At 38.1% G+C, this 15,462-nt stretch overlaps 1 protein-coding gene across 16 annotated transcripts in view; it reads right to left on the reverse strand.

The window, feature by feature from the left end:
- Positions 1-737: 737 nt before the first annotated feature.
- CREM (cAMP responsive element modulator) overlaps positions 738-15,462 on the reverse strand; it is a 35,685-nt gene continuing 20,960 nt past the window's right edge. For 11 of the 16 annotated variants that reach the window (XM_061468069.1, XM_061468066.1, XM_061468068.1 and 8 more), the window contains 3 exons: positions 12,094-12,282; positions 3,481-3,637; positions 1,234-1,859 (listed from right to left, as the gene is read on the reverse strand). In XM_061468069.1, the coding sequence (XP_061324053.1) occupies positions 1,715-1,859; positions 3,481-3,637; positions 12,094-12,282 (491 nt within the window). In that variant the 3' untranslated portion in view covers positions 1,234-1,714. The other 5 variants (XM_061468067.1, XM_061468075.1, XM_061468082.1 and 2 more) reach the window with 4 other exon arrangements.

Raw genomic sequence — 15,462 nt, forward strand, 5'->3', positions numbered from 1 at the left:
CCACTCCATACACACATACTTCCCCCCCCCCCCCCCCGAGAACCCGATTAAGTAGGAACTAAGCCTTTTTTCCTACCACATCAGTAAGGGAATGATGCTGCTAATTCCAGCAAAGCTCCCAAATACTTTGCTCATAGACTGTACTGGCCAACAAACAATTAGATCATTCCTGAATTAAAGGAATACCCAGAAGCAATTCTGCATAAGCACTGTTTTCTTTCAAAGCACAATGGAAAGTTGGCGTGTATTTCATTCACCAGAACTGTAATTTGGTTTAAGCAAGGGTTTATTTTAAAGATCTTCAGCTCTCACCTACAGGCACCCCATGGAACCCCATGAATCAGCAGATAGTTACTGTTTATTAGAAAGCCTTCCTCTTTAAGTCATCTTTACTTCCTCTCAGCATTTTGCAGAAAGTGTAAAAAGAACTATACCATCAAGCCTTTGCTATAGGCAACTGTCTACAACTGGCCAGAATCTAGAATATAAAGTATTTAGAATTCAATACTGAATTTTGATATTCAGACCCTAACAAATCAAACAGCCTATATACTAAAAGAAATTTAAGTAAAGAGCAGCCCTACAACAGACAGCTTCTTTCTGGTATTTACACTATACTTAACATCACGTCAGTGAGATCAGGTATACTCCTTTCCTTTAACCTCTTCTGGATACTCATGGGTTTTAAAAGTATCTTCAATAACCAGGTGTTTAAAGGAAATGAGACACTACACAGGTTAAACAACATGGTTCTATTAAAAACTATCTTTAACCATGGCACTCAGTGACAGCAATACAATACTTTTTCCACAAAGCAACTAATATAAAAATATGCCATAAAATCATCTGTAGACTAGTATGCTAGTACATATATGTAATCATAACATTCTTTTATAAACTCTTTCCTGAGATACCGTGGGTTGTTTGATTTTCTTTGTATTACTGGATGCGTTATCTTCACGAATCATCTAAAATAATAGTACATTATTTTCTATGTGCAGGTCACTCAGTTAACATGTAAAAAGTAGTATGTAAATATATGGCAAAGAAACAGCTCTTAAAAATTATGCGCTTTTTTACTTTCTTACATTTCTTTAACATTTGGCTCCTTGGGAGATGGAAGGGAGGAACATGAAAAACCTGAAATTAGAGCTATGAATTGACAAAAAGCAGGAAAGCATTCAGGAATGTTAGGAGTTGGAATATAATATAAATGACACAAAAAGAAAGCCATAATTCATGTTGGCTATGTATTATCTTATAAAGCAACTGGTCATATTTTAGTCAGTTCACAGTATAATAAATATGTTTACTAATCTGTTTTGGAAGAGCAAATGTCTTTTAGGGATTCAAGCTCCTCCATAAGTTTCTTGTTCTGAACTTCTAGCACTGCAACACGACTCTCCAGACATTTTATGTATTCTTTCTTCCGACGTCGACATTCTTTAGCAGCTTCCCTGCAAAAAGCAGAAGTAAAAAGTGCAACCAAAAAAAGCCATTTGCATGCCATTAGAAAGCTCAGCAGATTACGGACACTATGGCAGAATTCCGAATTTTGGAATTTCTCCCAAATCAGTCTGAAAACACTAAGCAAAACTGGGTTCCACAAGGGCCTCAAGTGTCTCTTTCTCATGTTCATATGGCAATCTGTAGAATTGCTTCCTCTCATGCCTTGATTAAAGTTCATAATAAACGAGGTCCAAATGAAAGACAGTTATTCTGCTTTATGACAATAAAGATCTTTGAGGGCCTTGAGTTCCTCAATGAGAGTCTTGTTTTGGTTTTCAAGCACAGCCACACGATTTTCAAGACATTTGACATATTCTTTCTTCTTTCTGCGACATTCTCTGGCAGCTTCCCTGGAACCAATACAAGGCAAATGACTACAGGAACAGCCACAATATGGCAAAGACTGGATAAATGAAATTACCTGCAATCCCTGCTCTTCGACAACAACAACAACAACCACCAACAACAACAACTGTTGGATTGCACAAACAGAACAGCAGGTAACAGCCATAAGCAATAACACAGTTAAAATACAATTCCAAAGAACTAGAACTTGAAGAAAAATTCATCATCAACAAATACAAAGATGGAATTGATACACAGAGGAACCAAGAAAAACAGTGTGCAAATGGCAACGTATTGACTTGAATTGTACTAAACATGAAGACTGAAAGCAGCGTTTCTTCTTCCAGCCACATTCCATTTTGTGTGTTTATCAGTATTATCTTCTGCAATCAAAATCTTAAAATCAAACTAAAGAATATACTTTCAGAAAATACAAGCATAACACTACTCTCTTCAGACAAAAAGATAAATGCCAAGCTGTCATTTCTTTACCTTAATGTAACAATCTACAGCAAAATTTAAGTCCAAACAAGTACAATTTACTAGCATTTTAGAGCTGTCCACCTGTGCACATTTCAACCACATGCATCTGCAATGTTTGTTTACTTTGAGTAGTATTTTCAGAAGCATGTGACTGAACGGGCATTCAATTCCAGAATAAATTTTAGAAGTACTGGGAGTTTGCTCCTTTAAGATCTTGGAACATGATAAAGTGTCAAATTGTGAGAGTAACTTTCCAGCAAGTTATATGAGGGAGAGCACAGATCTAGCATTAAAACTGAAAAGAGAAACAAAAGGAAGCACAACAATGCAGCGATCTTCATGAGTAATTTAAAATAAAGGACAGGCATGAGAGCAAAGCAATACCATTAATTTAATCATAAAGCAAGTGGCTATTCAATGCATTAGAGATCTGCATGGCAGACTATTTCTTCCATTAATCTAACTGCCACTGATTGCAGTAGCTATGCATTTGAAAAAAGGGGAGTCCCTTAAGAACAGAAAGAAGAAAGCACAGAGAAAGACTGGCAGTTACAGCACACAGTCAAGCCCATGCCAACTAATTAAAAAAAATACAGCCACCTCACACAATATGCCTCACAAAATGACAGAGGCACTGCACAGTAACTTATCACAGTAGCCAATTATTTTGGAAAGCCTATAATTATCATTCCACCCTAGAATAAGTCCTCTTCAGAGCATCATTAATGGATGACTGCTAATGAGATCCTCAGATATTTTCCTAACCAATTCTTTGCTGGGATGTTTCAAGATGAACAAACCCGTACTGGTCATTTTACTGTTGGTGGATCAGGGGGGAATTCAACACTAAGTACACCTCCAGATCATCACAAAAATTACCAGAAAGGGACAACACTGATATTGATTTCTGAATTTCCATAATATTTTCAAACTAAAAATCCATGGTGATAAGGTCAACTCTAGTTTTCCAGAGTTAACAGCCAATACACAATGCCATAAGGATGTGGGATGACTGACAATTTCTTGCCTTCACTTTATCACTCAGAGGCAGAGCTCATGACTTTAAGAAGAAAGTTTCACTAGAATGTTTTGGGGTTGGGTGTTTTTTTGCAACACTGACTATTAATTGTGATATAGTCTTACCTATTTTTCATAAGTCTCAGCTCTCTCTTGCGAGTTGCCTCTTCTGCCAGTTGCTGAGGACTATGCAAAGTCCCCGGTGAGGCAGCCATTACCACTCCCTGAGGTAAGGTAGTAGTGGGAGTTCGAATCTGGTAAGCTGGCATGTCTCCAGTGGCAGCTGTATAAAAGAATCATATTTTAAAATTTATGGGGAAAAAAAAAACAACAACAACAAAAAAAATCAAACTACACAAGAGTCACAGAACAACAGATTTCTGTTGATGAGTTCTCCAGGATCCCTGCTACATAAAATATTTCATAGGCCTGTCATGTCACAGCTACATTTGTTATTTTTCTAGCATTTATTTCCACACTATAAAATAAGTTATCTAAATTGCTCTAGCACATGGTCCCACTAGCCAGCCAGACTGAAGCCTGTGAAAGCTTCCACATGGCTCTTTTCAGACAACATAGGGAAAGCTGCTTGAAAAACACAGTGTGCATACTTATTCCCTGTTCACACAATTCCACAAAAATATGGTTCTGCTGTTGCAGCCACTGAAATTTACATGCTACCCCTTGTCCTCCAACAGAAGCTTCAGAAGTCAACTTTCTCCTCTTTCCCTGTGATAGCAACAGTACCAGCCTTACTGCCTTTCCTCCCTCTAGAGCAGCAGCACAGAAACCCTTGCAAAACCAGTGAGAGCTGCTGTTGCCAGAATGAAAATGAACAGACAAGTGCTCACAGTGAACTGGGGTACGCTCTTTGAGCAAAAGGACCACAAATAGGATGCTGCAGAATTAGCAGGCAAGAGACAGTAGTGGCTGTTTCACAGGAAGGGGTATAGTTACACAGTAAGCCAGAGTGCAAAAGTTCATATTCAGCTCCTGAGCCTACTACCACTTTTGAGCCCTCCCCAAACCAAACACAGACCTGAAATCTGACCTGTTATTTGGAGCCAATACCTTCCTGATGGTCTCCCTCATTTCTGTATTTCTGAGGTACTTCATTCCTACATGATGTACCCCAACTTTAAAATACTGTTAAAGTCCTACATACTGTGTCTTGTCTGATGTGGGGGGGGGGAAGGGGGGGGAAGTATCTCTCTTCAAATTACAAGCAAGTATTTACCTATTCCTTTCCATAAATATTTTATATTATCACACACCAAACTCCAAATTTTGTAATTAAAGCGACTGAACATAATACATGAAATTTCAGAGGCTTTTATGTTAGAATTAATTTATACTTTAATTCTTTAAAGCAATATTTAGATAATGGAAAAACTGGTGTCACAGTTTAACACCAGCCCGCAACTAAGCACCACAGAGCTGCCTGCTTAATTCCCCTCCTTCCCAGTGGGATGAGGAATAGAACCAGAAGGGTAAAAGTAAGAAAATGTATGGGTTGAGATGAAAACAGTTTAATACTTGAAATATAATAATAAGAATAATGATAATAAGAAAAAGAATTGTAATGAAAATAGCAAAAAGAAATAAAACACAAGACAAACAAGTGATGCAAATGAATAAAAATTGTTCACCACTGACTGATATCCATCCAGTTCCTGAACAGCAGCCCCCAGCCAGCCTTCCTCCCAGTTTATACACTGAGCATGATGCCATATGGTATGGAACATTCCTTTGGCCAGTTGGGGTCAGCTGTCCCAGCTGTGTCCTCTCCCAGCTTCTTGTGTTCCCCCAGCCTCCTGACTAGCAGGGCAGCATTAGAAGCTGAAAAGTCCTTGACTTAGTGTAAGCACTGCTCAGCAACAACTAAAACATCAGTGTGTTATCAACATTATTCTTATCCTGAATCCAAAACACAGCACTGTATCAGCTGCTATGAAGAAAATTAACTCTCTCCCAGCCAAAACCAGGACAACTTGGAAAAACAAAATGTAGACAAAAACACCTTGGGGAGGCTGACAGGTACAGAAGTAAAGTGACATCAGTCAACTATAGGGAGGGGAATAAACCTAAACTGAAAAAAAAAAAAAATTACTATCATTCTTATTAAGTTAATGCGGGTACTTCACTAATTAAATATAAAAAAATAGGTTCAAGCTGTGTTTAGACTACAGTTCCATAGCCATGTCCTGAAATCATTATCAGCTTAAACACTTTACACCTCCCCCCTTTCTCCATCCTGCTCGTAAAAGTGTTTGTGGAATTACAAGATGAACAGGACCAGTGAACTGGCCTGGGTTACAGATAATCCCCTAGGGATGGGGGAGGGAGAGAGAAATCAGCTCAGGACAGCCTTGTGAGCGCTGAACAGGCAGCCACCCTGAACACAGGGTTTGGTGGCCTTGTACATCTAGAAGAAAATTAATTCTTTCTTTAAGTTCTCCACATCTCTTAGCACTATTTTTAAAACGGAATTTTATAAACCCTTCAGGCTCACCTTTATGCTGGCCATATTACATACATTTTACCGACTCTATGGTAAGAACTATCTTTTTCTATCATTACTATCTAAAAAAAGAGATGTTATCTTGGTTTGCAGTAGCTACAATGAATCAGAAGTCCAGCTGAAGCACTTTGTAGATCAAGTCATGAGGAAAGGCCCATAACCCAGGTCACCTCAGCCTGGCAAGACCAACTATTTTTTTGTCTTTGATTTACAGTCAGATGTTAGCTAATAGGACTTACTGCTGTTGTTGCACTCAGTCCCGAGAAGACTCAGTATGATCATGTACCTGCAACAAGACTTAACAAAAGCGAGGCCCTATCTCAGCTGGGATCAACAAACACCACTAAGCAACACTTCACATGAATAGTTTGAGCAGGTTCCAGTAGTGTCTGTGCCTTCCTAACAGTTGACTCATTTATGAATCTAACAACATGGTAACAGAGATAAATAACCTTTTTGGTACACAGACCTTATAAACCCACACATCATTGCAAATCAGTTATTTCAAAGTCTTCAAGTTTTTCTGTATATCTCCAGAAGTTACAATAAAATACTGTTTCCTCCAAAAAAAGTCATTGGGAAAGTTGAAACAGGCTTTAAGCAGGAGGTGAAGGGTATGTGGTGGTGGTGGTGCTGTAAGATACCCTTGAAAAAAAATAAAATTATGGTTTATGTCTAGTAATGTATCTGCATATCACAGAGAAGGGTACCTTCCACTTCAGCATTTGAGACAAAAATCCCCCACACCCCAATCCAACTGATAAACCTCTGTGGCTATTTCTGACAAAGTTCCATGGAGATTTAACGTGATTCCTGACATACCATACATGGGACTGAAACAAAGCTAAGCAACAAACCTGGAGATGGTGTATTCCCTAACACATTGCTCCAGGTAATTTTCAATTTTTAATTTCTTTCCCCTTCTTAAAATTGCAAGGGAGTAAGAAGCCACTGCAAAGCTGAAGCTTTGAGTTGAGACTTACATAAAGAAAATTATTAAAAGGAAGACAAACGAACAAACAAAACCAAACAAACCTCATTTGAAAAAGTGTGTAAATACAGCTCTGAGAAATTAACAAAAACTAATTGTTTTTTAAATCAACTACCTCATATCAGCAGGGCCTTGAAAAAAGTAACTTGCTGAACACTAGAGAGCATCCCAGCACTTAAGTTCTTTCAGTAACTATCCAGGAGACAAAAAGCCCAATGTATGCTATGTATTAGTGCGTCTATTCTTCTGTAAGTCATAATGATGGAACTAGATTATCAAAGGGTTTTCAACTTCACCACTAAACTGGCTAAACAAGGCATGAATCATTATCTCTTTGAGCATGAAAAATCAAAACGTCGACTTAGAGAAGATACTTATCTTTGGATTAATGAAACAGTAGGTAGCAGCAATGAGCAGCAGCACATAGGTCCCGGCTGTGAACCAGTTAATATTACAGATCTGCCGGAGGCAATTGACGAAGCAGAAAGGAACTGACTAAATCACAGCGTGACTTGGAGCTGACGTCAATGTGTATCTTGTTTGGAGTTTAACTTTTCCAGTTCCCTACTTCAACACGATTCCAGGAAATCTAATGACGTCAGCCTTTTGAACTCAATTAGCTGAGGAACAGACCATTTTAACAGTGGAGGAGAAAACAAGCAGGCACTATAATACTTAAAATTTATCGCTCTCAAATTTGTTTTCATTCAGCATTTTCTTTAATAATGAAAGCACAGAGCTTATTTACAGTACTGAAACTGCACACTGTTTCTCTCTCAGCTCTGCTTAAGATTTTAGAGCTGAAATAGGCTTGAGTTTATTACTAAACAAAAAAAGCACTGTCATTTGTATAAAATAAAAAACAATTATAAGCATAGTAACACATATGACCATCTCCACAATAAGATGGATTTAAGTGGTGGATTTCTCAGCAAAATCCTGCATCTAATAGTAAAGATTAGTTGTCTGAATCAATCTGTGCAAGAACTCATGTACTAACTGTGATTTGTTTCCCCCCCAAACAAAACTGTTAAAATTGCCCTGAAATCCTACACTAACTAGATATAATCAGAAGCTATTTGTACAGTTTGAAAAATGAAAGAGTTATAGAAACAGGTTCTAAAGAAAATGTCAGAAATACCAACTAAGCACTGCTTAGACAGCCAAAAAGATAATGGAAAAGATTAACAAAATTTTTACCTGTTTCATCTCCTGTTACAGCCATGCTCAGCGTCTGCACACACGATTCTCCTGTTCCTCTACCAGAGCTCAGCATGAAGTGTTCCAAACTAGCAAGCATGTGCGGGACTACAAGCAAGAGCACTGACATCACAGTGACCTCACTTGCTTACCGCTGTCATTAATATGCTCTGTCACTGGAACAGCTCACTGAAACTGCAGCCCAAAGAACTCCTTTTCCAGTAAGCCTTTTTTTTTTCCCCTCCTTTTTCCACATTTCTGTAAGCCTAGCTCTGTTCTTTTCCCCTGAATTATTCACAAAGCCAGAGAAAGCACTCACCACAAAGCTGCCTATAAAGCAAGACCTGAAAATTCACAGCACTGACTGACAGAAGTTAAAACATGGCTCTAGCATTCACAAATGAATCCAAATTAAAGTCACGACTGGATAGAAGACAGGGAAATTTTAAAAAGACATGCAATTGTTTTCATTGAAGCAGTTCTACTAAAAGGCAGAGACCTCTGCCAGAGAGACATGCAACACAGGAAAGCTTAATAAGATGTAACAATAGGTAAATGAAAGGCTGAAACTCCTTGCTTTGGGCGGGGGGGAAACCACAACCCACTCATTTAAGTTAAAAGCTTCAGAAAAGATTGAAAAAAGCTCCAACAAAGTCAGTCAACCTAAAGCTAGTGATTCCAGATGCTGTAAACAGTAATTCTGGGTAAGGGCTACCTCTCCCCCATTCCTTCCTTTTAAATGAAGTCCAGGAGGCCTGGTTGACTTAGGGTTTTTTTAATTAATAAAAACACAAAACTAAAAACTCAGCTGTAACAGAATTACTCTATATTTACACCAATTTAAATGAAATTTGTTTCAGACCAATAGTCCAGGCTCTGGTCTGTATGTAGGGCATAGCAAACTTCTAAGGCCTTTGTCTGAAATAAACAAATTCAGAGCGGTAATTCATCAGCTATGAAACTATGCCAAGGACAGAAATAATGGAAGCATCAGTGCAAAAAAGGAGTGCCCTGTGATTACAGGACCACTTCAGGATCAGATAAATAGAAGATCAGAACTGAAGCACGCAAGAAATACAAGCCTCAGATGTCAAATACCACTGTTCATATCGCTGAACACATCATAAAACACACACAGATCCCAACAGAATGATTTTTGAGACTTTTTTTTTTTTACGCACATTCTCACTAATAATTAATTCTGCTTCAACAACCAAAAAAAAAAAACCAACCAACAACCAAACCTTAAAATGTATTAGAAAACTGTCAGGACATCATAACTGCCTCTGATATTGCCTGTGAATGTAAACTTGGAGCAAATGGACTATCACTCGTGGATCAACACCTTTAGTACTTTTGTACTAACTCATTTTCCCCATCAGAGGTTATGAAAAAATATCAAGCACAGGGTTTATGTGATTATTGCACATGAGATTCATCAATAAATATTTCAGAAAAAAACATAAATACGTATACTATCTTAAACAGATCTTTCCTGCCCTACTATATTCAGGGGGGTTGCCTAGCATATTGGGAGGGAGGGGGTTGTTTGGGGGGGGGTGTTTGTGTGGCTTTCTTGTTGTTGGTTTTGTTTGGGGTTTTTTGTTGTTGCTTGGTTTTTTGCACAGTTTGTTTGTTTTGGTTGCTTGGTTTTGATTTGTTTGGGGTTTTACTTCCACGACAATTAAAATTTATATACCTAGAATCATTATAACAATATACTTAAGTGGGAAGATTACCAAGCAGAATGTTGCTTTCCTATTATAATCTTTTCCCATTATAGTCACCTAATAGCACAGTATCAGGAGAAGCGTCAACTACAAAGTGTACATAAATGACAAACGGACTACAGACTTTCTAGCATGGGCAAGATAAAAACATATTAGAGACTTATGTATCAAACTAATTCCATTGTCTCACTCCATCCTAAATAACTCAGGTTTGTTGATAACACACAATTATCACAAAGAAATTTGTATTACCATAAACATCCTCAGGTGCTTTCATACTCTTTTTATGTACTTTTTAAAAATTAAAGATATTTTTTAAAAGACTTTCTGGTATCAACAGCATATACGCTCAGGTGAAACCTGTTACCTTCTCATCATCCCTGAGTTGATGGTCACTTACTATTCCCTTTGTATTTTTCCCTTTATATATTATACACCATTTTTCTTCTGTGTCAACAGCTATGAGCATCATTAAATCATTTTGCTTGAGCCAACAGAAGAGAGAATTGCAACAAGTCAACTTCTCTAAGCATGTACAGAGAATAGATCAATTTAGTTAAAAGTATGTAGAAGCTTCCAGAAACAGGATATAGCAAGTATTCAGAAACTGTCTCTGAATCCATTTTGGAAATTTTCATCACAGGCAAGACACTTGATGGGCTACACCATCAGTGGAGCCCACCACTGAGACTTACTAGGGAGGTTAGAGGACAGCCCTGTCTAAAGACAACCCTGCAACAAACAGTCTGTAAAGGAAGCAGAGTCAAATGAAATTCCCAAGAACTGAAATGCTGCCAGATATAATCCCTAAATTCTGTGCTTCTTCGCAGACTGGGGAGATTCAAGGAAGCAACTGAAGAGCTGCTCATTCTGCCCCACCCACACTCCACCCCTGAAGCTCTGAAGACTCAAAGCAGTACATACAAACACTACAGTCAACCTGGAGAGACAAAGTCCTCTAATTTAAGGGATGTTTATGCACATATAGAAAACATGTTACTCATACTCAGAAAACATTAACTGCCAAAGTGAGAAATCTGTTTGTGGGACAGCCAAATGTGGATCTCAAGGCTTTGCTAAGTAAGTATTCATAATAATATTTAAGGAAGATATAACAGTACTCTCTGCATGTTGAAAACTAACATTTTGGCTAAGATTTTTTTTTAATATATTACAGTCCCAAAACTCCCTTGAAATGCTTCTGCAATGTTTTGGGAAGACAGTGTATTTCAGTGAAGAATTAACCTGAGGCAATAGAAGAATTAAAATTTGGTATCATTATTTAGCATTGCCTCAACAAGTTCAGATATCTACAAACTATTAGCTTTATCTACATCCTGGACTTCCTTTACAGCAAAGGGAAAGAAACAGACACAGACAGAACTTATTTCAAATATCCATATTAGGGTAAAAATGGCACCTCAATCTGGATTTCACCAACTATCTCAGATACCTCATCAGCCCCATGAACATATTTAAAGCCTTACTAGCTCTTTTCACGGCTTATTTCAGATAGCTGTTCTGGCTTAAGAAAGCTAAGAAAGCATTCATACAGCCCTCCCCACTTCTCTCATTAAAAAAAAAAAATAGGGAAAATAAATTCCCTATATCATCCATGGACACCATTCATTTAGTGTCTCTGTACAGAAATCTCTTCCACATTTTCAAAGGTTTTCCCTCAGCATAACACAAATACCAACACTACTTTCCCTAATATAGGTAAGAATCCAAGATACCTTTGGTTCTCAATTTCTCTCAGCATTTCCAAAAGGCTGGGAACAGTAAGGTTCCGGAATTCACTATTCACAGTTCATTTCACATGTGTGCATGTTATAGGACTTACAAAGCGTTCTGCTGTGAGAAAACTAGATTCAGTAAAAGATCTCCTTTCTACTAGGAGTCATAAATTGCAAGGAAATTCTGCCTTAAACATATCCAAAGAACTTCAGATTGATTAAATGCTGAAAAAAAACCCCAAAATTAGTTTCATATTATCAAAAAAGATGCATCCTCAGGATCTCATTTCAACCGTAACAGTGCCTTTACTGCAATTAAAAATCTCTCTCCAACTCTGGACACAAGAACTCAAAGTAGAAAGTTATTTTATACTGTTATTTCCTCCTCATAAAACTTTCTAATCAAAAGAAGTAGCTGCTTTACTAAACAGAGAAACTGAGTCTCCTTTTAAGGCTGCCTTTGATTTTGTCACACAGGTACAATGTCAACACAAAAAGCCTTTTAAGAAAAACTGGTTTGCATAAAAAAAAACTAAAATGCAATTGCCTAATAAAACATACCTTGAACAACAACTTGGCTTCCTGGAACAAAATACTGTTGTGTGCTATGTGGTGATTGTCCTCCATATTGCACAATGGTAGCACCTGGCTGAGGAGCTCCCGAATTTGTCATTCCTAATGTCTGTAGTCCATGGACACCATCAGAGGCTGGATTAGAAATCTGGATTGCACCACCTTGAGTTATAGTAACTAAAGATAAAAAGAAGAAGTTAAGCAACAGAAAGAGATATTGCCTAAACATTAAAAAACACATTTTTCTCTTTAAAATAAACACCGCCTGATAGGACTCCTGCTCCTCTCCTTGCTTAAAATCAATTGTAAAATACAACTTGCATAATATTAATACTGATTTCCACAAATAGAAAGTCTGTCATGTAGTACATGCCATGTGTGTAACAGATAAAAAGCAGTGTTCCACACATTTTACCTCTACACTTTCAGAAGTATTAACCCTCCTAAAACAGTTTTAATACAAGAAAAAAATAAAAATAGTACCTTATAGGCATACAAACACAAAACTGACAAAGTTATTAAACAAGAAAAAAACTAAACAGCTATGTTTAGCAACACCCACAAAACAAAACCCAGGACAAAGGAAGAGCATCTAGACAAAGAGCGAGCTAGATCTGATGTTCACAAGCCTTTGCTTAGTGTGAGAGTAACTCTAGCCCAACAATGTTTTTCTAAGCTGCAAAGAGTTCAATACTTATATAAAAATAGAAACAAAACAAAGTTTGTGATTTTCCCCCCATATAATCAGCAATATGAAAGATATACTTTCCCCATTAAAAAAAAAAATCATACTTTGTTGCTCATTATAATTAAATATTTAAGACAAAAATCAAATTCCCTACATAGGTTATTAATTGCATATTCACTTTGAAATTGGCATTGTCCTTGTTAATAGCAGAAATATCATAGAATGGTTTAGGTTGGAAGGAACCTTAAGATCATCTAGTTTCAACCCCCCTGTCACAATCACAGACACGTTCCACTAGACCAGGTTGCTCAAAGCCCCATCCAGCCTGGCCTTGAACACTGCCAGGGCATGGGGCATTTACAGCTTCTCTGGGAAGCCTGTTCCAGTGTCTTACCACTCTCACAGTATAAAGTATTTCTTCCTAATACGTAATCCAAATCTATCCTTTTTCAGTTTAAAGCTATTATCCCTCATGCTATCACTATACTCCCTGATAAGGTTCCCTCCCCATTTTTCTTGTATGCTCCCTTTAAGTACTGGAAGAATGCTATAAGGTCTCCCCGAAGCCTTCTCTTCTTCAAGCTAAAAAACCCCAACGCTCTCAGCCTGATAAGGTTCATAAAGGAGATGTTCCAGGCCTCTGATCGTGGCACTCCTCTGGACCCTATCATGCAGGTTCATGTCAGTCTCACAGTGGGAGCCCCAGAGCTAAATGTAGTACTCCTGGTGGAGTCACATGAGAGGTGAGGGGGAGAATCACCTCCCTCGACCTGCTGGTCACACTTTTGATGCAGCCCAGGATGCAACTGATTGTCTGGGCTTCAAGTACATATTACCAGCTTGTATTTAGTTTACCACTCGTATTTAGTACCACCAAATCCTTCTCCTTAGGGTTGCTCTCAATCCTCTTATCACCCAGCCTGTATCAATGTTTGGGATTGCCCTGACTCCTGGGTCAGGACCTTGCATTTGGCCTTGCTGAACTTCATGAAGTTTGCATGGGCCCACCTCTTAAGATCCCTCTGTATGGCATCCCTTCCCTCCAGCATGTCATCCACACCACAGATCTTGGTGTCATCAGCAAATCTGCTGAGGGTGCACTCAATCTCTGTACATGTCCCCAACAAAGATGTTAAATAATACTGGTCCTAGTACAGACCTCTGAGGAACAATACTCATCACTGGTCTCCACCCACGTCGAGCCACTGAACGCAACTCTTTCAGTGTGACCACCCAGCCAATTCCTTATCCACCAAGTGGTCCACCTGTCAAATTCATGTCTCTTACATTAATTAAAATATTCTTAGAACTTTTAGATGAGAACCAATTCTCAAGAAGTAACAAACTCCTTTCTCCCCCAGAAAGGTATTTTTGAACTACAATAATTGTCATTGTACTTAAAGTGGTCTGAGATAGTACAAAAGTCATATATAAGTATAGATCCAGGATTGCCAGCTCCTGATTTCACTTTCAGATTCACAATATTGGATAACTTTCTTGAAGGTTAAGCTTTGGTTATGTGAATACATGATTCATTACACACTCATGTGAGTTTTGGAGATAGTTAATTTCAAAAGATCTGTCTTGACAAGAGTAAGTTATCTTAAAAGTGAAACATCAGATAACACTTCAAAGAGCACTGGAGATACTAACAGTTGATTAGTAAACTGTTATTGGTAAATTAGACAACATTAACTATTAGAAGCTCAGCTAATATTTTGAGAGTATAGTAATCTATCGAAATTGCCAAATCCCAGCAGCTAAATTAACTTCTTTTTGGAGAAAATGGGGAATTCCTCTCATGGTGGAGCAAGCACAGAGCCCTATCTGCAATTCAGAAAAAGGGTTCAGCAAGGACCTTGAGTCCTACCCTAATAATGGGGAACATGTGATGTAGGAAGTCCTGCACACAGGCTTCAATACGTTTTTCATGGTTAGGCTACCACCACAGGTGAGGCAAAACACCTGCGTTTTGTCAGTATTCAGTAACTAACATGACAGAACTACAGCAAACACAATAGGTTTCTAGTCAGATGAGGCTACAAGGCTCATACACAAGACAGTACCTTATGCAAAACTACCCATTTCCCTTAGAGAAAGATAACTCATATGTTGATGAAGGTAACAGAGACATTTTATCGAGCTGGTCATGCCTGTCAGTCTGTCTGCTTCCATAGTCTAAAGCCAAGAAGCTCTGGGGACAAAGATACTTGGAAACCATGGTAACATACTGTTTTGGCTGGCAAAAAGTAAGCAAAGAACAGCCATCACTGCTGTTAACAGAAAAAATGTATTTGTTTTTCAGAAAAATTTACTTATCAACATCTTCCAAAAAGAGGCATCCAAACACCAACATACAGTCAAAATTATATTTTCAACTAAACTGCCTTTCCTATGCAGAGATAGAACAGTAGAGAAAATAAGGAATGAGCAAATAAAGTAGCATAAGGCATGTGTGAAACCAGGGCACAGGACAGATGGCTGTAGTGACACTGCAAGACCAACTCTCCAATTCTTCATTGTCATGGACACTTTACAAGCTTAATGCATAAACTGCTGGATGCCTGTACAAGAGAACCCATGCAACTAATGCTAGTCAAGAAGAGATGAGTACTCACACAATAATTAAAAGCAAAAGTAAGGAGGTATTGACAGGAGACATAAAGGTA

This window comes from Pezoporus flaviventris, unplaced genomic scaffold (genome assembly GCF_033815535.1).
Source record: "Pezoporus flaviventris isolate CSIRO_AGI_PZ_B2104156 unplaced genomic scaffold, CSIRO_AGI_Pfla_v1 ptg000047l, whole genome shotgun sequence".
In the NCBI taxonomy this organism is placed as follows: domain Eukaryota; kingdom Metazoa; phylum Chordata; class Aves; order Psittaciformes; family Psittacidae; genus Pezoporus; species Pezoporus flaviventris.